The sequence below is a fragment of the Chaetodon trifascialis genome, chromosome 23 (assembly GCF_039877785.1).
Source record: "Chaetodon trifascialis isolate fChaTrf1 chromosome 23, fChaTrf1.hap1, whole genome shotgun sequence".
Taxonomy (NCBI): domain Eukaryota; kingdom Metazoa; phylum Chordata; class Actinopteri; order Chaetodontiformes; family Chaetodontidae; genus Chaetodon; species Chaetodon trifascialis.
The window spans coordinates 7,426,534-7,451,539 of NC_092078.1; the positions used below are offsets into that span (position 1 = coordinate 7,426,534).

The 25,006-nt window shown below is 47.5% G+C and overlaps 1 protein-coding gene across 6 annotated transcripts in view; it reads left to right on the plus strand.

Annotated features, from left to right (window-relative positions):
* The window catches only part of pcdh7b (protocadherin 7b), a 141,114-nt gene that overhangs the window by 41,092 nt on the left and 75,016 nt on the right, over nucleotides 1–25,006 (plus strand). For 2 of the 6 annotated variants that reach the window (XR_011603563.1, XM_070992911.1), the window contains exon 2: nucleotides 10,004–10,223. The exons of 2 other annotated variants lie outside the window; for them this stretch is intronic. Coding sequence is in view for 3 of the 4 variants with exons in the window: in XM_070992911.1 (XP_070849012.1) it covers nucleotides 10,004–10,223 (220 nt within the window). In the remaining variant the exon portion in view is untranslated. The remainder of the gene's footprint in view (nucleotides 1–10,003; nucleotides 10,224–25,006) is intronic. 2 more of the 6 variants (XM_070992909.1, XM_070992912.1) reach the window with 1 other exon arrangement.

Here is a 25,006-nt window from a genome sequence, read left to right on the forward strand (position 1 = left end):
TTTAACAAAGAGCTTCATTGCTGGCAGTCTCCTATGTAACCTGACCGGGTTTTTTTTTTTTCCCTCTCCTTCTTATTCAATAAGGGGGAACAGCTTGCAGCTTAGAGAGGACAGAAACAGGGCCAAAATGAACCAGGCATGAATTTCCTTTGTACTCCTCCTCCAATGTTTTTCGGCATTATTTTGACTTATTGGGTAGAAATACCAGAGGGAACAAACAAGCTGCACTGTTAATTGTGTTTTTCCGACACTCCCGTGCCCCCTTAACAAAGTGCCACGGCAAGCAGAGTGCTGGAGAGCCGTGACAGCGGGGACCAAAACAACCTGACGCCATTATCAAATTTCCCATTAGCCGCCCAAAATGGCTGCCCAGTCAACAACTGAGTAATGAGATCTAATCGGGCCGGAGCTGAAAACGAGACCTTAAGAGCACATCTTCAACTTTCTTTTTTTTCCCTTCTCTGGGAATAGTGTCAAACAGAGAGGGAGAAGGAGGAAAGCATCGCAGAGGAGAGGCATTGTTAGCTAAGTGCACTCCAAGAAGTGCCTTTGAGTAGAGGACTATTTTATATGCGGATTAGCGTGCGTATCGCCGTCATCAGACAGCGATACGGGGCCTTGATAGACCGTCTATCTTTGATGCCGTCTGAGGCACGGGGCCTTATCCCTTTCGCCTATCTTCTGCAACACGCTCCTCGCACACACAAACACTGATCCGGCCCTTTAGAAGCGCAGAGATGGGGGAAGATTGGTTTGTAAGATGCATCTGCCTTCGTGTGTCACTTTTTTTTTTTTTTTTTGCAAAGCGCCTTTCAAAGTGCTTGCCGGAAAAGGCACGTGTCAGTACGCAAACGCGCTTTCAAACGAGCACCTCGAGCTTTAAACATCTGATGTAAATTCAAGATATTTAATCTTTGGACGGCACACGCGCGCACAAAGCGCCGCAGGTGTGCATGTTTAATGCTTCCAGCACAATCCCTCCTCTGCTCCTCAATGGCTGCATTGTGCACTTCAGCGACTTCATTTTGCATTCCTACGTCAGACAAAATGAACACTGTCGGCTGGGAAAAAAAGGAAAAAGAAAAAAGCACCGCCTTTCCACTCCCCCCCCCTCAGACACTATTAAAATTTTTGTTATGTTTTCCACTTTGGCCCCCTGGTGAAAATAACACATGGGGATTGTCTGGGCCTGAGCCAAACACACATAAATTTCAATATTAATTTGGTCGGCACCTCAGCAGCCTCCCCTGCTTCCTAATCTCCCGCCGCATATCTTCATTATCTGAAAGTGTGCTTTCATCTTAATTCCATTTTCATCCATCAAATGTCGGGGAGGTTTGACCTTGCGTGATCTCGACGGAGATAGCGAGGTGGGGAAGGGAGCGGGCGGGAGTGACGAGAGAGAGAGGCGGGAGAGGGAAGGAGGGAAGTTGGGAGATAAGGGGGCCGGGTTGAGATGATGAACGGGGGGATGGAGGGATGGAGTGGACGTGCCAGGGCGAGGAACACCTTCCCCCGCCAAGTTTCCCGAAGTCTGTTAAATGGGCGAGCACGTGCGCGTGAAGCCATTCCATTTCTCATAATCCTCATGTCGCGCCAGCAGAGTGTCGCATGTTAGCGACTCCGCACATCTCACTTTTCAATCCCTCTGCTCCTCGTTCCTTCCGTCGCTCGCCTCGGGCCTTTTCCCCACCCGCCTTCATCCTCTCCCTCCTCACCGTCAGTTTATGTTTCCTGACATTCGGGTTTAATTACTCATTTGTAATAATTGTTCGGGGGGCAATTGTTCCACGCTTGCGTTGTCAGGAACAGGTGGTGGATGGGACTTGTAAGGGAAGCGCGTGAGTTACATGATCGGGCCTTACATTCGGCAGTCACTTCATCGAGGCAAAGACGCGCCACCTGGTGGTTCTGGCCTGATGAAAATGAGCGAAGCGCGGCTGCTTCTGAAGTCGAGGACCCGCACAGACGCAAGGAGACACACACTACTTATCCCACTTGAATGATACATGCCTGCATGATCATACTCAAACAGAACGCCTCATTAGCGGATAAGCTGGATATGCTCTCTAACCCTCCCCCGATCTATCTCTCCCCCTCTCTCTTTTGCCTGTTTGGATGGCAGCCCTGATCCCATAAATGCAGGTTATCTGTCATCAGTGACTCAGGATGGTAAATAAAGAATCATTTATCAGCCTGTCTCATTCTCTGTCTCTTTCTCCTTCCCTTATCTCAGTATTTTTTCCCTTCTTTATCCTTCCCTCCACAATCTGTCTATCCCTGTAGATCCTATCGCTTCAATTTTTTCCTCTCCGTGGTGACATTCATTTCTTTAGATATCGCATGCGAAGGCTTCTAGATCCTCTGTCTGTGCTCGTAGGGGACAGGTAGCAAAGCAACTGAGCTGCCGGGTCTCGTAACCGGGACAGCCAGCGCTCGGCTGTGGCATTTGGCCGCTTTGCACCAACTCGGTGCTCCGTTGATGCCATGTCATGCTTTCTGCTGACACCCAGACCTGTGTCACAACAAGCTAACGTTAGCGCCAGCCCCGGGCTCGTCACAATCTGACAGTAGTAGGCCGTTGGTCAGATGCAGCGCTGCCAGTGCTGTGATGGATCCCCACACACGACACCTAGCGCCCCCCACCCCCCTCTGCAATGCCAGAACTGGGAACCTAAGCTGATGGCAGGGTGACATGTGAAATGACATGACAATGCCAAAGACATGACACACACACACACACACACACTGACTTACACTCAGGGATAGACAAGAGACACTTGCACGCCTGAGCGAGCAGGGAGCGATTTCACTCGATACGTGTGCTCATGCACCGGCACGCACGCGCGCAGGGGAACGGGACGCCATTCAGACGTCAGCGCACAAACAAGGTCTGAATTTGAAAAAGCAGGAAATGCGATCTCAAGATCTTGCAGGCAGACTCCATGTAAGCAACACCAGGGTCAGGGTTTGGTTGACACTCGTTCCCAGTGTCTGCCAGCCCTTGTGTCAGCAGCAGTGGCTCTAACATGGCGACACAGGAGAAGGCCCCATCCATTCATAATGAGAGGATGTAACATAATTCGCGATTGACAGCTGCGGATGTTGCTCTGGAAATCCGGAAAAACGCACCCCAGGATTAGTGGAAACTTTTTAGCTATGTGGTGGACAATGACAAGCCTCCCTTTATGAAACTCTGAGCTTTCATGGCCTTTTTAGCTTCATGCTATCAGCTACATGACACCAGGCGCGCCACGGTGGTGTTTCTGCAGCCCAGCAGAAAAGCAGCAGAATCCCCACACAGGGTGTTATTTGTCAGCTTGAAGCTAATCCACCGCCACTCAACACCAACGCCCCGCAACCCAACTCCGCCTCCACCCGACCAGCTGGAAAAAAAAAATAAAAAAACACTCCTCCTTTGCCATTCAGAGCAGGTCAGGGGTTGGGCTAAGCTTCTGAAGATGTTCAAACGCATCCCCCCAGAATAGTATCTCTGTTACACCAGTGGCCTAATCCGCCACTTGAAGAGCAATTAAAAGTTTAGCCCAGACTTTAAGAAAGTAACCATGTGTGATCTTTTTTTTCTTTCAATTTTTTTTTTTTCTCTTCCTGCGGGTCTGTCTCTCCGGCTGCACACATGGGGTGCATGCTAATAGGAAAGTGCTAGCTATGGCACTCTTCCAAAGGCATTCCAAACACACTGGGAAAAGAAATGACTGAGGGGCGGGGGGTGTGGATGACGGAAGAAAACGCAGCTCGGGATGGAAGGATCACCCACTCTCTCGTTTCCTTATCATCTATTTCCCTTTTTTGTTCCCTACCCCTGCTTTCTTATACGCTCTCCAACTTTTGCATCCCCCCGACCCACACACACACACACTTCAATTCCCACTTCCTTTTTCTCAATCCAAAGTGGTTCCCAAGGCACAAGCTCTGAGACTAAGAATTCATCCCCCCAGAGTTCCTCCTTTCAGATTTTTTGTGCCTAGCAACAACTTTTAATGGCACAACCCCAACCATACAATTGTCAGAGGCATTGGGGAGTTCATGTTTTGGGTTTCCTGCTGTCTTATTTTTGGATTTATTGAATAGTCTTTTCTTACTGGAGCACATATATTTATATAGCTATTTCTCCTGCCAAAGGCTGCAGTAAAGGGTCAGTAAAGACATAAGGGAACAACAGTGGACGAGCACTGAAGGACATTCAATTGATCGGTGTGCTGTCAGATCATAAAACGGCCACATGGCAAAGCGGAGGGGTAAAAAATACTCTCACGATCGCAAAGATTGTCGAGAGAGCGCTAATAGCTTCATCATGTAGACCGCGCGCTGTGTTGCCCGTAATGTCTGCATCTCGGGTAATAAAAGTATTTTTTAAAGCGGTTTAAAATGTTATTATCAAGCTTTGTGCTGATGTGGATTGTATGGCCTCACAGCTCCATGACACAGCTCTAAACGAATGACTGGCATTCAAATCTGTCAGTCTGATCTTAACTATCGTATTATTTTCAAACCCATCATTGTGTGCACAGTTAAGGTGAGGCACTGGCAGCTGGATGCCCTTGTGAGCCTGGCTGTCTAAAAGGATGTGAAGGAAACGGCTTTTTTTTTTCTAACTCAGCAGAGTAGAACAGGAAGAAAAAAAAAAAACACTCTTTGCATCTTTGTTGACTCAGAAGATAATGTTGGAAAAATCAGACACCGAACTCGCAAGAGTCTCTTTTATCTCGGCTTTATTTTCCTTCCATTTCTGCCGGAGTCTTGGGTGTTCTTTGGAAACGTTTCCCTGGTTTCTCCTCTTCATCCTGAGTGACCTGGGAGGAATGTGTGCGGAGGAGTGAAGTTTGAAGAAGACGGGGAATGCGAGGAAGTGAAGAGGAGCACTGGAGCTTGACAGGGCCAAAGCTATCAGTCATACTTGAACATGATACTTGAGACTCTGCAGGCGGTTGCAGTAACAAAGCTGCAGCCAGCTACTCCGACAAAATTCCCACAACTTGCTCAGCCCGAACTGAAAGCCTTTTTTTTTTTTTTAAATTCCCCAGGACCGAACACACCTGAGGAACCATCCTCATGCGGCCTGCCCTCTTGTTTTTGACCCTTGAGGCCATCGGCATTCAGCGTACTGTGCTCAGCTTAGTCTGCAGCACAGGGGTGGAAGAAGTACTCAGATCTTTTATTTAATAAATGTACCAATACCTTGTAAAATCCAACTTATCCAACTATACTTGAAGCGCCAGAAGTGAAAATCTTGCTGACAGTACTTGAGTAAATGTACTTTGTTGCATTCCACCACTGCTGTAGCATAGTAATTAAGTGCAACTGAGCAGCACCCAAACAGAACCTGAATCCACCCTGATCAGATTCCCATTGATTTCCAGTCAGACATTCACCTTGAGGGCATTCGTCTCATTTATCGCTTCAGCATCAGTGTATCTCTTCATCTTTTTAATTCACGGCACTGGAATTGCACCAAGACTCGCCCGCGTTTGAGCTTTGCGAGGCGAGCTCCCGCGCCTGGGTTAAGCCAATTTAAGATCCCAGCAAGTATGTTGTTTGGTGCACCGTGGCGATTTGGCACTTTCTGCCCGTCTCAGGTGGCGTATCACAGGTCACTGTCTGGTTGCCCATTAAAAATGAAACATGGCTTCTTAATTACCGACTGGCACTTTTGGCAATCATGGCCGTACTCGTGTCACTCCCCTCTCTCGCTCTCCACGACTCTCTTTGCCCCCACACCCCATGTTCGCCTGGCCTCTTTATCTTTCTTCTCATCTCACTTACTCATACTTTCCTCTCTGTATCCCTCCATCTCTCTTGGTTGACTGCAATAAGACACTGGCCCTGTAGTTTATGTTTGCTCCCCGTGCCCCAAGTCCAGCCCAGCCACAATTACTTCCTGTGGTTCACGGTAGTGGGTCACTGCCATCCGCCAAAGGTATTTACAGCTGAAATTACACACACTGTGTTTTCACCCAGACCTACCTCCATTGTTCCATTACCCCCTCACTCTGTGCAGAGGCTCTGGTGAAGGTGGGCTTAATTATAAATCCAGACATCCAGAGAGGCTTCAGAAGTCTTCCTGAATGGATGAGGAGTTGCAGCAGAGCGTAAACACAGTTGCCTCTGTGTGTTCTGTACATCAGGCTTGCAAAACGGGAAGGTGATTGGAGATCTGATAATGAGCATTTTAGGAAATGCTTGACATTAAAACTCCTGTATAGCCCGAAGTGATTTGCCTTGATTGTGTTTCCAACTCGTCCCATTGATCATGCAAAGGCAGAGCGCTGCACTTCTAAACAACATGTCACCCGTTCAAAGTTTGCTGGCAGATGAAAGAAGACGCGAGGCTCAAACAGAGCGCTGCAGACAGCGGCTCTGCGTTTAGTTTGGGCAGAGGAGGAAATGAAAATCAAATCCAAGAGGTCACACATTATTGACGAGTGGCACGGCCCTGTTTTTATTGGCTCCAGGTCCGCTCCAGTCAGGCAGCCCATGTGTTTTCCCTTTAGCATCCAGGAAATAGGCCAGGCCAAGCTTCGGCCAGAGCTCCCAATAAACCTGTGGCTTGTTTGCATTGTTCATTTTTTGGGATGACGGATTTGCTCAATCACCCGTGGCTGTCACAGCTGGCTTTCAGTCACAGGCACACCCTAAAGAGGCCCTCCGCTGTCCGGACCCCGAAAAGGGGTCCCAGCATCTGGCAAAGATAAAGCAAACTAGTGCTAACTTGCAATGAAAGCCACACAGTTAAAGCTTGGCCAGTCTCTCGCAGGGCACAGCAGGGGGTTTAGCTGTTTACCGTATGCATGGATAACTGAGCGTGGAAGTGCTAATTTCATTTGTTTTGGTTTGATTTTTTTCATGCTCTCTAAATCCAAAGCTTTAACATCATGCGCGCCACGACAGACAGTCAATAACCGGCGTCGGCTGCCAGGTATTTTCAGAAATATTTCGTCTCTCCTTTAAAATTAAACAGGTCTGGGGTCTTGACATTTTTGTGCATCTGTGTATGTGTGTGTGCTTGTGTTTCTGGCTCGGTCGCTGCGAGATTGATTGGCAGCTGCGTGGACCAAGAGGGCAGGAGGTCAGGGTGGGAGGGAGAGGGATCGGCATCAAAGGGCATGCAGTCAGTCAGGCTTAACAAATGCACCGGGTCTGGAAATGGCCAGTATCTGGTGAGAGGGGGTCAGCTCTGTGCCATATGACAGCGTGGCCAGACAGCGAGGGGAACACTTCCACTGTAACACCCACGGCCTGCTTTTATTTCTCACAATGCAAAATCTCCCTCGCCATCGCTCATGCATTAAAGTATCTCCGGGGCGGTGAAACTCCAGCCGTCAACCCCGACCGTGTGTGTGTGCACGGCAGATAATTTGTTAATTTTTCCCTGTGGTTTGGCCGTGTGACGAGCCCCAAAATTGTCTTCCCTTTGAATACTTGAAAGAGATGGGGGGAAAAAGCATTGGTTGTGACCAGCAGAAAGCCATATGTGATTTCACACGCCATGCTGGACAGCTCATTTTTCTTCCCCGGCTACTGCCGAGACACACACCTAGACACAAATATGAGGGAGAAATGACTAAGAAAGAATCGCTTTTTTATTTTATTCATTTATTTAAAAGACACAGAATGAAGGGAGCGAAGGTCGCTGTGCAGACGGTAGTTGCTGCAGATTCTAATCCAAAGCCTCCGGCGATCTCCGCGTGAACTCCATTTCTGGTCTGCAAACAAATTAGCTTTTTTTCCTCTCTCCCTCTTGTATCTCGCTCTCCCTCCAGTGAAAATAAGGGGAAATTCAGGTGAATAAATCTATTTGTTCATTTAACTCCCCCCCCCCCCCCCCTTTTCCCGTCAGCTTCTTTTCTCTCACCCAAACTCAATTTTCCCTCTGTGAGCGCTTGCTGGAGTGTTTCTTTTCTTTGCTACGCTCTCGCCAGCAATTCATTAGGCAACGGTCGTTTAATTTGTATCATTAGAAAACCGTGTTTCCCGAGGAGTGCGGCACTCCACTAAATCTGATCCAGACAAAGCACTTTCTTTCCGACCACACGCAAGCTGTGGGACTTGTTAACACACACCTCGCACCAAACAAGTGTTAGAGAGAATTTGAGTTAAAACAAACAAACAAAACAAAACAAACAACAACAACAAAAAAAACATAAAAAAGCATGGTTTAATATCTTAACATCTCTTCAAGTGTTTTTACACTTATAGTCAGCAGTTCTCCTTCTGGGCCTCGGTTTTAATTATGCAACAAATGTTTGACTATCCAAGTGAAATTTGCATGAATATTTATACCAATTCATTTGTTGAGTGTTGATTGTAATTACATGGAAACATGATTTATTGCCAAGATTGCTGTGTTAGCCAGCCAGCCAGAGAAAGAGAACCGGGTGGAAATATATAAATAAATGCAGATTCTTTTTTTTTTTTTTTTTCCCACACACTCACACACACACAGAGCAAAAGGAAGCCCATTTTTTCCCAGTGGCTTGTGGGAAATTTCATTATGAAAAAGAAAATCCTCCACAGTATGTGCCTGGCAGAGATTCAGAAGTGCTTACAGTAAGTGTCTCAGAATGGCAAAATAAGAAAGAGGCTCACCTTCGTGAGGTGACCTGTCAGCACTCCTGTATCCGCCTCGTTTGCCGCTCTTTTCCTCAAGACGTAGACGTTCGCGCGAGCCGAAATCTCTGTCTGCACGCCGCAAGCTTGACATGATGTTCTGGCATCTGCCTCTCAGATCAAAGGACGATGATGCTTGATGGTCTACGGACAGACGCGCAAATTAAAGGCGCGGTTATCGATCAGACGGGCCGATAACAGGTTTTACTTCATCGAGTGAGACGGTTGGAGAACAAATGGAAGGAGAGGGAGGGAGAGGGGAAAAAAATGTTGGCGTAATGGGCCTCGGTGCTGTTTAATATTCTCACGATGGAGCAAGGAAACAAGGAGGACAGAGGGAGGAAAAGATGGGAGGGGGGCAGAAGAGGAGCGAGTGGTGAGGTCCAGCGAGGGGCTTTGAAGAGAAGATGCGCAGCTACAGAGGCAAGCCCCGACTGTGTTTGTATCTAATTAATGAATAGCATTAGCCATTTGTTATGCCATTTATTCTGGTAATGACCAACCCTGATCTTTCATTCCTCGCCTCATGCTCATTCTGCCTCTTTCACCCCCCCCCCCCCCCCCCCCCCGCCATTACCTTTGTACAACAGACAGGGATTGAGAGACGAAGAGGGAGGAAGGGAAACGGGCTGAGACAGTGAGAAAGAGGCCTCGGCTTTAATGACATGCTCTGTGGCTGCTTAACTCAGGACACTGCTCAATAACGTGTTCGAGCGGGCTACACGCATCGACGGCGTGAACAGCTCGTCCAGCAGAAGCTTTTGTGCGTGTGCACGTGTTGGAGGAGGCTTGCCGTCGTTCCCTCTCGCTCTCTCCTGCAGAGCTTATTCACCTCGTCGTCTGTTTAGTGGGCACATAAACGAGCGAATGAGGCCGGCGCATTCTTCCCTCCTTAGTTGTGTTTAACACACAGGTTTAGCCAGCTGCCGTGTCCCCTGAGCTTCAAGTCAGGCTGTGAAAGACTGCCTTTGTACAGCCTCCTCCGTGTCTTCCTATTGAAAGTTTTCAGGGTGAGAGAAAAGCAGGACCTTGTTTGTGGTAATAAAAGGTCTTTGTTGGCTTTCGTGACAGAGCAGATCAAGTTATGTGTCTCATTTTTGGGGTCAGGAAAGTAGCATCACAGCTAGCTTGGAGGTTTAAGATATCCCTAATAGCTGTGAGCTAGCAATCCTCCAATTAAAGCATAGTTCCTTACCCATGCCCCCCCTTTTCCTGACCTTTTTTTCTGCCATCCTGACCCGAAACCTCTTTCCAAAACCCAGAGGAATCAACTCCCTCGCTGTCGACAATCAATAACAATAAAAAAACAAAACAAAAAAAAGAAGTACAACAGTCCCTTTTATAGTGACCCCCGGCCGTTTGGTTTCTCTTGTAGCCGTTTCGCCGAGTGACCTTCTCGGTGGTGAGCCAGCCCCAGGACCCTCACCAGCAGGGATCGCTGCAGAGCTGCTACGACAGCGGCCTGGACGAGTCGGAGACGCCCAGCAGCAAGAGTTCGTCGGGCCCCCGGCTGGGCGCCCTTCCCCTGCCCGAGGACAGCTACGAGAGGACAACGCCGGATGGCAGTGTCGGTGAGGCAGAGCACATGGAAAATGGTAGGGGCAAACACTGAAAAGGAGATTAAGAAAACGCTAAGATACAAGAAACACACACCCACATACTGCCTAGAGCATCCACGTAGCACCCCCGATGGTAGACAGTCTGGCAAACATACAGAAACATGTGAGGTTCTGTCCTTTTTAATATTTGTTTATCACGTAGACTTGAAGGTTTTTGGCAGTGGTTAGTCAGATCTGTCGTGTGTCAGGTGTGATGTGGTGTCGAGGTTGTGATGTAGTAGCTTTCATTGACGCTAAAGCCCTTCCACAAATGTACACCCTGTATAGACGAGGTCCCGGATTTCTTTTGGAATATATATATTTATATAAAAGAGGTATATTCTTTTAGATCGAAACCTTTCGCTCGTCTTTCTCCCTTTAGTTCTTGGCTCTTTTGGACTTCTTTACAATTGAGTTTGACTTTTCATCGAGATTTCAACTTGACTGAGGGTAGTTTTTTTTTTTTTTTTTTTTTTTTTTTTAATATAAGTTCTCTACACTCTGTATTCCTTGAGATAAAATAAAGGAGGAGTAACAACGGGGGGTCACTACCCAACTTGAATTGTGTAGAAGCCACACAGATAGCTGCTGTGCTGATATGCAGTGTGTGTTTGGCTTGAGGCCCTTGTGAAGGAGTTCATTTCTCGACAACTGGGAGATAGAACTGATGTTCTGTAGGTTGTAATGTGAAAAGACTGCAGCCTAGAGAGAGTGAGTGGGAGCAATGGAGCCTAATGTAAAGGCAGTCCCTAGGTACTCCGCTGTATCTTCCCTTGCAGAGGCTTCTCACAGTAAGTCTGAGCTAGTTTCCCAACCAAGCCAAAATATGTGTGAGTGTGTGTGTGTATGTATCTGAGTGTGCAGTGAGAGATGGGGGTAATGGTCCCATTCATAGTCTTGGAGTCTGAGGCGATGCTTAACAAGGAGTAGCTGTCTTGAGAGTGCTAAGCCTAAGTGCAGAGGCTTCCCCACTGCAGCTTAGGATAAGGATATTCAAATGGCTTAAAGATTCACATCCTCTCTCTCTCCCTCTCTTTTTTAGATAGAGTTGTTTTGTAGATGATGTCTTAACTTATTTCAGATCAGTGTGGTGTTGTATCCACAAGGTGAAACCTGGACGAGAGGGCTCATATCTCGCTATGGGTTTGCAGCGTCCCCCATTGCAGGTCGAATGTCAAGCAAACCAGACAGGTGTGTGAGGTGTCCACAGCGAGTCAGCGCAAATTTTGGCCTTAATGGAGATTAAAAGGGATTTGAAACACTTTTCATGTGAGCTAATAGGGCTACCTTATGGATATAGGGAAAAAAATCTCCTTTTTCAGACAACAGGCACCCATCTACTGGCCAAATTAGACTAGATTAAAAGGCTCATTTCAATTCGGTCTCTTCTTAAAGTAATTGGACGGGGAGAGCCGATAGCAGACAACCCAGTTAGATGAGAAGTGTGATCGGACTGTCAATCAAACACACCTTGAGAACAGAAATAGCGTAAATAGCCCAATAAATTAATCTGAAAATTGACTGTTGAATACCAAAAAAAACCCTTGTAGGTGTCATGAAACACAATCCCGTTTGAAATACCTTACAATGAGCACAAGGCAGTAAAATCCCCGTCTTTCAGCTCAGCGCACATGTGTTGTTAATTCTCCTCTTCCTCAGTTTCAGAGAGTGCTGCTGCAAAGTATACTGGAGCTTTAGAGGAGATTTGTTGGAGGAACGGAGTCAAGGTCAATTCATGAATCAGTCTCCATCCAAGAGAAACAACATGCTCTGCCGCTGCTCGCTATCTTTAGCGGGATCAGATGAACCGATGTGTGTGTGTGCGTGTGTGTAGATGGAAAGGCAGCCGCGCAAGTGAGATTGCAAGCAAGCGAGCGCGTGTGAATATTTTGTTTTCAATCACCAATCCACCTCCGAATCTCCCATCTTGGCAGCACATTTAGAGGAGTCCTTACAGTTTGTGCTGCGAGGCTACGAGGAGATATGATCTGGATTGAGGCAGGCGGCACGGTGGCCTTGCGGTCTGAGAAACTGTAATTGGTCCAGGTCCTGTCATTCAATCGCAGCTGCGTGCTTCTGTCCTTGAGGAAGACGTTGAGCCGCTGTTCACTCGCTGATGCTAGGTCGCTCTGGATAAGGGCATCGGCTAAATACCTAAGAGTGAAGTAAATGCAATCATCTAAGGTTAGGGCAAATATTGGCAAACTGCTCCAGCCTCTTGAGGGATGCTAACTACAGCCATTAGCGCTCCCCCTTGTGTTGTAGCCAGAGCACACACAGACACCACGAGCTCCATATGAAGCCCAAGCTCCTTTTAGGAAATTAGGGAGTTATGAGCAAAGAGGGAGAACAAAAGTTAGCAGATGGCTTGCTGTGGCGCTCAGTGCCGGCGTGGGCATCATTAGCGACAGGTAATTGCAGGCATTTACGTGCGTAATGCGACGCTGATTCATGGCGAGAGCGTGTGTTTTGTTTGTTTTTGACCAGAGCAGGATGAAGCGGGGACAGGAAGTGTGAGCATGTGCACCGATGGAAATCTCAACCTCGGCTCCGGAAGCACGAGTGTCAGTTTGAGAACTTTGAGGATTTGATTTTTGTTTTTCATTCGGCATGTTACCGATTCATCGTGTTTGATTGTCGTCGCTTTGTGCGGCGGCGAAACGCGGACAAAGGCTCGTGTCCCTTTTTTGATTCCGTGCTTTTCGGCGATCGATGTTCACACAATGTCCAGGAACAGCCGTCCTCCACCGCAGCTGCCCGTCTGTCTCACACACACGGATGCATGCACGCAATCATTGCCCCTGAAAAACACACACACACACGCAGGCATCCGTGCTAACATGGACCCAGACAAACACACGTGAAGGCAACACACACACACACACACAGTTTTCACTCTTCATCCTTCCTTTGTTTCCACCCTGCACACATGCACCGAGGGACCGTGTTCTCTCTCCCTCATCTCCTTCATCAAGGTCAGGTTTCGAACTTTATTATTTTCAACTGGTTGACTTCTTTCCACGGGGAGCGTCAAAAAAAAAAAAAAAAAAAAGGAAAAAAACAACCTCTCCATCCAAGGCAGATTCTTCCAGAACCGACTCAAAACAGGGAGCGCTGGGGGTCACCGCGGGAATATGAACACATTCTTGACCCATTCCACTCTGCACAAACTACCAGACAAGACTCCTCTGTAGTTTGGTCTTCATGGGCTTTGTTCCAGCAGAGAGAAACACAGTCAAAAACTGCATGTCAGGAGCTGAGGAGAATTGTGCTGCGTCTTTACAGATGTTTCTGAATTTGTTCAGCTGAGCTCCGCGCAGAGAATTCAGTTTGTAGTCTTTAGTTAGCTTCTCAGAACAAACACATCCATTTTAGTGTAATTCCTGAGCAGCACATACGTAGCACCGCATACTGCTCAGCCTCGCTATTTGGTACATTTCGTGAAGTCTTGATCTTTTTGATGCACAGCTGGGCCCCTCACTTATTCATAAGCTTACCCTGGTGCTCATCAGATATTCATAAACGCTGAGCGTTCGGAGTCAAACACCCGATTAGGCCGTTATGGATGTCAAAGAGCCCTTCCAGATGCACGGTGTTATCGTTGGGTCAAAGACTTTGAGCTCTATTATTGATCTCCACATTGGTGCAGAAAGGGGGGGGGGGGGGGGGGTTCTTTCAATTCTTACCATGTTAGTTCATGTACACTGTAAAATAACATGCTTTCACGTTGCCCTTTCATCACGAGTGTGGTGTGTTGTTGTGCGCGAATCTGATCGAACCGCTCCCGGCGCTGAAGATGTAACACTGTTCAGCACATGAACGTTGCAGTGTGCTGTGCTTTTTTACTGTGGGTCATGCTGCCAGTGATCTATGCTATTTGATCCATAACATGAGTCATACCTTCTTTTATACAACCAAGACTTAACACTGTGTGCTGTGCAGCCAGTGGCTATTGCTAACATAAAGCTAATAACAGAGTTTCAGCTTTTTAAAAGGGACTATTTTCTCTATAATTTCAGGGGTTATTTGTGCCTTATGATGATCACCAGCAGACAGGAGGCTATAAATTTGTTTTCTCAACTTTTTATTCACCACTACATCACTGAGTGCTTCTCACAGAGGCCGATGTCTGATTTTGTTTATGCTTGCTGCTAAGACAGATGAATAGTGCAAATTTATTGTAGCCTCTAAGAGAGTAATAGCACGTCCCACCGGCTGCTAACGTTAGCATGCCTCCCACGTTTCTGTGCTTTGGCTGCCAGACAACCACCCCCACCCCCCCACCCCCCCACAAACACAAACACACACGCAGACACACATAGCAGACTCCATCTCTCTCCTGTCTCTCCTGCTGAGAAATCTTGGGGTACCACCGCTGGATTACAAACATCATCATTTAGTGTTGGCTAGCCGGCCCATTGGAGAGGACAGACAAGTGGCACATCACAGCAGTTATCAGTCAGGTGGTCGGCGAGTGCGGGCGCTGTCTGAGCCTTCACACACACCGGCTCAAAGTGTTAAAAAAACTATAACAGGCAGACTGGAAATGCACAGGTTTACGCAGACAAATGCACACAGGCTCGGTCACATAAAAACAATAAGCTCGAGCCATTACTCTCTCACACACTCCTCATTCAGAACAATGAGGCACTGCATCATTGTCCAGCCCTGTGAAGCACCTCACTAGATCACTTCATTGTTGTTGTTTCTCTCTATTTACGAAGCTCTGCTCGTTGGAATGCTGCTTAGCCTGGTTAATAATGTGGATGCATGCGTGTTTTTGCGTGTGCGCATGTGTGTGTGTTCATTAGGCGAGCCCAATTGTAGGGCCAGATGGCAAAGCGAGTTTGTTTAATTAAAACCATTCATATTTCAAGAGCCGAGCAGCAGCAGCAGCAGCAGCAGCACTGGTCTTAGGTCTGATTTCCCTCAACTTGGTGGAGGGATGGAAGTGTGTGTGTGTGTGCGCGTGTGTGTGTGCCCATCAGCACCCGGTGGAGAGCGGTGTAGTGAAAAATCACCCAGCGGAAGGCACTCACGCTATCAATCAGCATGTTACAAATGCTTTTCCCCCCACATCGCCCTCCCCAAGGTCACAGAGTCCACGCGTTCACACGAGGAAAAAAAAACGTTAATTTTAAAATTAAAGTCCGGGCAGAAATGAAAGAAGTGATGATAAGTTACATCTGAAGAGTGTGGAAAAGGTATGAACGCTTGCACATTTTGCAGCAGGGTTTTGTAATATGTGTGAGTGTGTGTGTGTGTGTGTGTCCCTGCAGTCTTCTGCCTTGTGTCTCTCATTCATCTCCATCTGTCCCTTTACCCCACGCCCCTGATTTCTTTCCGCGATATCCTCGGGCGAGGCGACAGCGAGGGAGACAGAAAGAACAAGAGGGCCTGGTGAGTTGATGTGAGAGAAAGCACAGAGGGGAAGGTAAAGAGAGGGAAGCATGGCAAGGCGGAGTAAATGAGCAACACACTGCGCAGGAGCCCAGGAACCGATCGAAGGATGGGAGGTTGGAGAGAGAGCGGGAGATGGAGAGAAAATGAATGCAGAAAAGAAAACACAGGACAGGGACAGAGAATGGGAACCAGAAGGAAAAAGTGAGGGATGGGGTTACATGCATGGAGGAGTTGCCAGCAGGGAGTGGCGCTTGACAGAGAGATGATTGATCACTGCTCAGCCGGAGCAGGCAGGTATTCAAATCATACCCCAGTGCCACATCCACAGCCCTGCCTTCCTCTCTGTCTCTCCACATGGGCACACATGGACTGCAAAGCCCGCCCGGCGCCGCCTTAACACCCCGAGAATTAAGCTCGAGAAGATACCTGCTCTGAACGTGAAGTGCAGAGACCCGAGGAATATGGAGGGAACGCATCCACCGCTTATTTGTGTTCCCCGTTAAAGGATCATTTCACCCAAATTGCAAAGGAAGATATTTTCTCATTTGCCTCTATTGCTGTGTAGCCATGCACGTAGTTTTATTTGCCCGAGTTTGGGGATTCCTGCAGCAATGAAACGGAAGAGCGCTGCAAAGAGGCGCATTTTAAAAGATTCAGCAGCAGCGTCTCTTTTTCCAAACGCCGTCCAGGCTGCTGTGGATAATCTTCAAACCTCGCAGTGGACAGTTTCTAGCAGAGAAATTGTCCCTTAGAAAACTGCTCTGTGGATTATGGAGAGCCGCGGTGCCCAACATGAGGCTCGGAGCCCTCAAAGGAGTCACAAGATGAATTTGAGGGGTGGTGGTGAATAACAGCAGAAAAGAAATCATATTTCTGCAACGCAGAATTGTTTCTTCTCATGCAAATTCTGAATCGAGGGAAGAATTTTAGTTATAATTGCTCATAACTCTTCAACACATGCAACCTGTGCCAAGTTAAGGTAGCTCTGTTTTAAGGGATCACAATCAAACCACTCAACTCGAGTGAAAGCTGCAATTTTTATCCATAATTTTTCAATATTTTACCTTCACAGATGAATATTTCATCCAGCTGCAGCGGATTTGGCTGCAGGCAGAAATTTCAGCGACGATTTTTTTGGTACTTTGCATGAACCGACCCTTGAGTAATAATTTAGAGGAGACGAGCTAAAGAGGAGCTTTGTTAAGACTTTAGGTGCGAAAAATTGAGAGTTGTTCAAAATGGATGTTAATAAGAACTGATGTGTGCACGTTCTGCACACACGCACGCACATATTGTGGAAGTCCGAGTGTGGATAATGGAATTGCTGCCGCGGTGTTTTGTGGAGCCAGAGGTGGACTGACACCCACTCCTGACAGAGATTAAAAAAGCCGTTCAGCAGGCTTACGAACACAGATAAACAGAGGCATCACACAGCCGTGATGGACATTTGGTTTGAGAGGGAAAAAGTGCGGCCACTTTATTATTGCACTTACAGCTGCGCATGTACCGAATATGACCCATTGTTTGACACAAAAAGGCAGCAAATGTGTTTTAAAAGGGGTTATTGTCAAGCACTTGCACTGAAAAGTACAAGTAAGGCGGCCATGCTCCGTCGGCTGGAGCGCACGTGTCGATTTTGACTTCAAAGACGGATGTCTGCTGTACTCCTGTATTGTCTTCTGCAATCTGGATGCACTGTTGATAAAGCCCAAGCCAGCCGGCACTTGCAGGAGAAAGAGCAGGAGAGCAGAATGGTTTTTCATGGCACTGCAGAGACATGACTGTATTTTCAATGAGGGCCTACAGTCATACACGCCACCATGTGCATTTTGTGCCTTTTTAGGTGCAGCGAAGCGGTGACTAGCAATTTGGCTTCTCCCCAAATGGCACGGGCATTCGTTATGTTCGGAATAAAATCTCCGACAGCTGTTAATTTGGAATGCACCTCGCTTTTTTTTATATTCCTCCTCCTTACCTTTTCTCCCCCCCCGCGCTTCTCTCACGATATCATCACTTCTTGGCTCGAGTATATGTGTGTCAGGTGTAGCATTTGGCGAGGGGGGGGGGAACTGGTGGGGCGGTCTTCAATGAAGACAATTAAACACCTCCAAGGCACTCAGCCAAAGCCTCCCGCCCTCCGCTCCCTCCTTCCCTCTGTTCTCCCCGGCACTCTGTCTTCTGCTTGTTTCCCCTCCTCCCTGGATCTCTTTCTAACTTTCCTCTCTTTTGTCGCTGCAGCCGGTTAAGATTCTGCGCATGATTGTGGAGAAGATGAGACGAACAGGTTGCGCAGAGCGAGGGATCACATTTGCCGGTGCATGGTGGAACATCAGGTGTGCAGCACTGGGACGCAGTGGGTGCCATGTCTTTCCCAGTGTGAGGTCTAGCGCATGGGAGGGGCTCGCTGCAAGGGATGCCAATAATCTCTCTCGCTGAATGGGAGTGTATTTTCTGATCCTTCGATGTGGGCTGAGCATCCAAAGAAGACCACTGCAAGGGACAAGTGTGTGTGTGTGTTTGCATGGATATGTATGTGCATATGCTGCAGCGTGACAACTTCACACCAGGAGCATATCTGAGAGGGAACACTGAGAAAGCCGAAGAATGGAGGCATTCTTTTTCATTTTTCTCACTTCAGGGAATTTGCTGAAAAAGCACGAGCGAACAGAATTCAGAAAAACACGTTCAGGTGTTCGCACATTCTGTAGGCCGACACCAAGCTGGGGCCGCTCATGCATTCATTCATGCATTCGCCAAACATACTATACTTTATGTGCAACCCGTCTCTCACTACCCCCCCTCCTCGTATCTCGCAGTTAAGGCACAAACACGAATTCTTGCATAATAACTCTGCTGGAACTCTTTTCTCCCGCTCAACACATTCTTTCCACGCATCTGAAAAAAAAAAAAAAAAATGCCGGCAATTTAATTTTGCACACGAGGAATGCTGCGCCGATTATGAAACACACCACGCTGATATGATTACAGAACTTTCCAGGAAGGCACAAAAGGTTGAACGTGTTTTGCCAAACTCAACAGAACCAACTGGAACCAGATGTAACCCGCTTACAGCCAATATACATAAATGTGTTCATTTTTCGTGAAGGTTTGCCAGAATTGGTAAGAGATATCCTCGTGTTTCTCGTATGTGTGTGTGTGCGCCTCAGTTTGAATGTAAGCAGTGACACTCTTTTTGACCTTTAAGGTAGGAATTGCAAATTGTGTCCATTTTGCTGGCTGTGTTTGTGCGTGAGCTGACGCACGCATGTTCGAGCACTTTCTGTTTATCGCACACTTTATGTATGTGCAGCATCCGGCCCGGCAGCAGGTTAACCTTTGACAATTCCAATACTTCACGCCGCTTTTCTGCCGCCCACAACTTTGTCCCCAACGCTGATTTAAACTAGAGAAAAAAGAATCTCCAAACTTTTTGTTGTTGTTGTTGTTTTTGTAGCTTTCTTTTGCCACCCTGTCTGGGTTTACCCACATGTGCCTGTTGACTGAACAGCTTGCCGTGCCACATCTCCAGCAGGCATGGCTGTAAACTGGCATTCCTTCTGGGAAGGGATTTTGTCAGAAAACTCCTCACCCTGCCAGCAGCAGAGGCTGCTACCACTAATTGATACCAATTAGGTCGTATTATTTCGGAATTTTACATCATGTTCGTCTTTAATCGGGGTGGTTTGATGACTCAGAGACGTAGCTAAATGCTGTAAAAGTGTCAAAACATATGCAAACAAATGCTTGTTTTGCTGCAGGCTTTATGAAGAAAGCTAATGATAATCATTGTGTGTGTGCTTCACTGTGAGTGTGTCTCAGTGTGTTGCGTGGGCTTTATGGAGAGTAGCTTAAGATACACTGTGATACATTGGTGCACTGCATCAGTGGAACCCAACAAGGTGAAAATCACTGTTCTCATGTGAATCGAATGACAATAATAATAATGGGAGGGGGCCAAACCCTGACCTCTAATGTAGCTTAGCATCGCACAACACACTGTGACACACTGTAATGTTGTAAACAGATGGGACATCTTGTTTTTTTATGTATTAATAAACACGGCTGCATTGCGTATGCTTCAGGAGGAGATATAGTTGATGGCTGAAGCCGTGCTGTCTTCACAGCCACCAGACTCCTTTGACAAAAACAGTCATTTTAGCTCGCAGAACAGAGGCGTTTCCAGTCAAAGGCTGCTAATGTGTGACTGGGGTGTTTTAAAGGATTGGTTCGTGTTCATCGAAGTCACTCAATAAGAGAGAGCAAAGTAATGGCTTCAGTTTCCTGTCAGAAATGGCTCTCTGATGCAAAGGTAAATTGGTGAAAACACTTCAATTGCTCTAAGTGGCCAAAATGCATTTTTCTGCTGCTCCCCATCCACAGCGGTACATTTCTTAGCTTCCTGCAGTCACACTGGAAGCGTGCCTGCTGTAGGTAACACACCGACTCTGCATAAGTAGCTTATACAGCCCCAAGAAATCCAAACTAACCCTTTAAATCTTGACCAAGTGCCTCACAGGAAGTGGCGTGGATCAGTGCGAAACGCTGTCTTCAAGCACGCATGTACCTGTGTGTGCGCACATGCCTGCACATGCGTATGACTCCAAGCAGGGAAGCATCATACTCTCACCGGTGCAACAAGACTGCAGCGGCCCACCAGAACTTATTTTTACTTCCCGCCTTCCTCCCCCTCTCTCTCTCGCCCCGCCGCTCCTTCGCCTTATAAAAATAGATGAAAGCGTGTAACAATGGAAGAAGGGGGTTATCCTCCCGCTCTCTCGCCTTCTTCCTTTGAGGACACAGTTAATGTGTCTCATATGGAGGGAGGGGAGGGAGGAAGCAGTGGGGAGCAAGGGAGGGAAGGATTGAAATGAAAAGCTAACACGGTTAATAGAAGGAGGCTCTCCCTGCGGCAGAGCCGCATTCGAGGTCTCCAAGTGGCACACGCCGCGACCTTTGACACCGTGGTGGCTGGAGGGTTTCATAACAAGCCACACACACATCCCCTCCAAACAGGAAGACATAGAGAAGGCTTCGACACACAAAAACACTCGTAAAAAAACCTCCTTTTACAGCTGCATGCACGCTTGCACGTGTGCTCGCTCCATTCACCTGGAGGGACAATATCCTCCATAGTTCTTTCAGCTGAGGAATTTCATTATTTCCTCTCGTCTCTTCCATCATGGACACAATTACTCAGGATCATCTATGCATTAGTTGAAAAAAAATCCCCTCAAAGTAGACGTGTGATACATTTTTTTTCCTATTTCAAGGGAAAAAAAAAAAAAACAGATGCTCATTATTTTTCTGACCCTGAACAATCCCTCTGCTGTTCCCTCAGAAGTCGAAAGAGAACAGAGGGAGGGGTTTTTTGTCCGAGCCGTCACACAACATTGTGAGTGACTTAATGCGTTTTATGGTAGACTTTTTACAAAGGCTTGTCCATTTAGTCCATCGAACCAGCTTCCCTGGCGTCTGCTCGGCAAGAAACTCACATAACGGTCAGCATTAGCAGCATGCATGTTTTATGAAGGCCGAGAGCTCACCCTACTTAAGACAAACACTCGCCGAATCATTCGCACGGCTGAAATTGGTGTGTGCGTCAAGAGGAAGAAATTGTGTACGTGTGTGTGCTAATATTTGCACTCTCCCTGCTTCTCTCTTGTGAGCGTGAAGCTGCTTGCTTATGCATTGTTGACCCATTTAAGAGCTTTAGTGTTTTTCGCTATTGTGCTCTCTCGGCTGACGATGTGAGCAGTTTATTCCTATACATGCAGCACCTGCATAAAGCCACATAAAGGAAAAGACTGCGTGCATTTATAAGATGTGTTTTTCTAACAAGAAAATACCCTTTTGTTAGTTTCTCTCTCTCCCTTTTTCAGAAATGCATTATCTGCCTCATTCTCTTTCTTCCTCTCCATCACCCGCACCCAGAGCGGGGAATACATTTCCGGGGGGTTCATTGTGGAATAAAACAACCCGCTGACAGCTCGGGAATTATTTTGGGGGGCACCACGCGCCATTTCCCTCCCCTCACGCTAGGATGAATATGCATTGGCAGCCAGTAATTGAAGTGCCGCGTCAACTTGGGCCCGTGACTTGACAAATTTCACCCGAGTCGCTTTCCATCATCGCGCGGCGCTCCCTCCTCTGTGTTGTTTGTCATTTCGGGTGCACCTGGTCGTGAAGGCGAGAGGGAGGGTCCAAAACACACAGCGCACACAGATCCCGCCCTCTCGCCGCAGGTGTGGACTTTTTTCACCCCCAAGGCCACAAAACAAGGAGCAGGAATGAATTCTCCTCTCCCTTTGCGCGCCATTCACCGCGACGGCCGTCTTTTCAAGCAGCAATCACCTCACAAAAAATCTGCGGCTCAGCCAGGCGCGTCTCCGGGCGACTGCGGCCCAAAGCGCGACTTCCTGTGAGGGCTGAGGAAAACCAAAAGTGGCAGTCAAAAGCCCACGCCTAAACCACGGAAAAAAAAAAGCACCCCAGAGTCAAAACACATCAGTGTGCACAATCCCAGCGAAGTAACGTGACACTGAAGCCAAACAATGGAGGTAAACGCGGTAGGGATTTGACGAAGGGAAAGCCAGGTGAGTTGTTTTTCTTTCCTCCGGGGTTTACAGAAAAGATTAACCCTTTGAACGGATGCAATGGGGCACACCTGTTTCTGTGCGTTTGTGGCAAAGCGTGGGACTCTTTGTCTGCTTCCTGTCCTTTTGTTTGCAGTCCCGCCCGCAGACTAATGACTACCTTGAAGGCTAAAACAATAGCATTTATCTTGTCTGCGGCTCAAACTAACCCTCAGGCAATCACTTTAGCGGAGGCTGTAGGACTAGTCACAGAAGTGCCTCCACAGGGCATCCGGGATTAGCTTTAAGTGGAGAAAAACTGATGAGCAATGGTCAACAGAGGACTGAAGCGTTGTTCAAAGGAAAGCCAAAGTCCTCCTGCGCTCCCGTCTTTGATTCCTTTTGTTAACTTCTCCTGACTTTTATCGGGCATGAAAAGAGAGACGGGGAAAAGGCGGCAGGAAAAGACTGACGTGATGACAAAAGACGCCGCGGCATGCGCCCGCCGCCACCGATGGGCTGACAAAACAGAGAGTCCTAATCCAGATGATGCGCCCGCTCGCGCTGCCCGCCATCATAACACACACACCAGCGCGCACACACATATGTGCAGGGCCGCGTTCAAACACATGTAAAAACGCCTCTTTTTAGCGAATGCCCTGAGATCCGCTTTTCGGCAGCCTCGGCAAACCTTGTATCGCCTGCAACTCACTGCGAGTGAATGGGTTTGCGCGATTGTTGGAGGGATGCTGCTGGGAAGAGGCAAATCAAGAGGTTGTACACACGGGCAAGCGGGAATCCTTTGTGCTGCAAGTGTGCAAGTGAAAGCTGCATGTGGGATACAGGAAAAAAAAAAAGGGCTTGCTGTTTGGACTGTTTTCAAATTAGCACAAGCTCTGGAGTGTGTGTGTGTGTGTGTGTGTTTTCTCTCGTTCTCTCTTTCTGGTTACACTCAGCTACTGTATTCTTCGCGGCGTGCACACAGATGCAGAGAAGCACTGCTTAGCCTGCCTCCCACACACAATGTACGGCTTGGATTTGAAAATCTTCTGGAAATGACAGATTGGGTTCACACACTGCGCGCGGAAACAAGTTACAGTCATTATCCAGTTATAGCTGTTATGATGAACTCGTTCTCAAACTACTCTTTGGGTAGTTGTCTCATATTTGGACTGACGCACGCACACACACATGCACACACACACACACTAACACAGACTGGGGGTGTGAAGCGAGTTTTTCCAGACCTCTTCAGCCTGCTCCTCATCTCTGCTTGATGGTAGCAGCATTAGCCGCTACTAGCATAACACACCCGAACCTCAGACAGTGGTTGCACTGTGGGTAATGCAGGCAAGTGCAGAATTGATTGCGACAGTCTTTTTATTAACCTTCCATCATGAGAGGAGTGTAACGCTAAATTCAGGCTCTTTAAAGGATCTGCAAAAACCTCTTTGCTCCTGCTGAATGCGCTTAGCGAAACACCAGATGTGGCAAGAATTTTAATAAGAATCGAAACTTTTCGACAGTTCAACTTGAGGGAAATCGAGTCGACGAGTTTGATTTTTCCTGACAGTGAGAAATAAAAAGAGAGAGAGCGAGATGAATGATGGCTCCATCGCCCCGCACGTTGTGAATCTGAAGTCAGGCCAGGGCAGCATAAATCATCTTAATCCCTGAGCGATTGCAGACGGAGCAAGGACACACACACATGCATATGTACACATATGTAAACACGCAACCCTCACCTTGTTCCAGAGCTCCTCAAATCACAATTCAAATCGCTCATCTTTATTAAATAAAAAAAAAGCAAGAGGCTGCACTCCTTAATAGCTCACGGGGGCTCGGGCAATCTTAATCAAAAGCAACCGCAGATTACGCATTGCAACAGCAGATGGTTTTGGCAGTGAAAATTGCATTTTCCAGACATTTTTTGATTGTTTGCTCTTTTCCCCCCCTCCCTCCTCGGTGTTATCATTATTATTATTACTACCCCTGCTCTTGGTGATTTCATTTTGGTCTTAGACGCATTATCCGGGCTTAAGACTCGCTGACCAATTCCAAAAAAGCTCCAGTCAGGACCTTTTCAAAGTCTTAATCCACCTCGACGCATACATGCGGTAATCCGCCGCTACTCTTGAAAAGACCATAGCTGTCGACACTCATGTTCTTTGGCTGAACTCTGCGTGAGGACAAAGCAATTTGTTTCTAAAGCGTCAGAGGAGGAGCAAAGGGGTGGAGGGGCTTGGGGAGGGGGTGGGGGTGGGGATGAAAGTGTATACAGTGTATCAACAGATTTTTGCAGAGAGGCTGCAAGAATAAAGACAGCCAGCTCCGTTTTTGTGGTTCTGGGCTTTGATGGAAAGCCTGCGAGCCAAAGAGTTTATCCTCCGACAAAGGTGGTGATGGGAGCGAGGAAGGAGCGAGGGAATGTGGGAGTGTGTCGACGCGATTGTGCTCCGCTCAAGGTGTTACGCAACCCGAGCAGACTCTTCCCTTTTCTTGTGATTAATTGTGCGCGTCTGTGTGTATGTGTGTGTGCATTAGTTTAATCTGAAGTGCTGATGATGTGACTCAAGCAAAAAAAAAAATAATAATAATAATGAGAAACAAAGAATGAACAGTTAAGATCCAGAGAGCACTTCCCGTAATGAAATGCAATGTCTGACACATTTCCATGCACGCACACGCACACATACACACACACACACTCTCTCTAAATGAAGCCTCGTTCTCTGGAGCTGCTGCAGATAAAGAAATCAATTGCATTCTCTCGCTAAATTGTGTTCCGTACATATTACGTTTGTG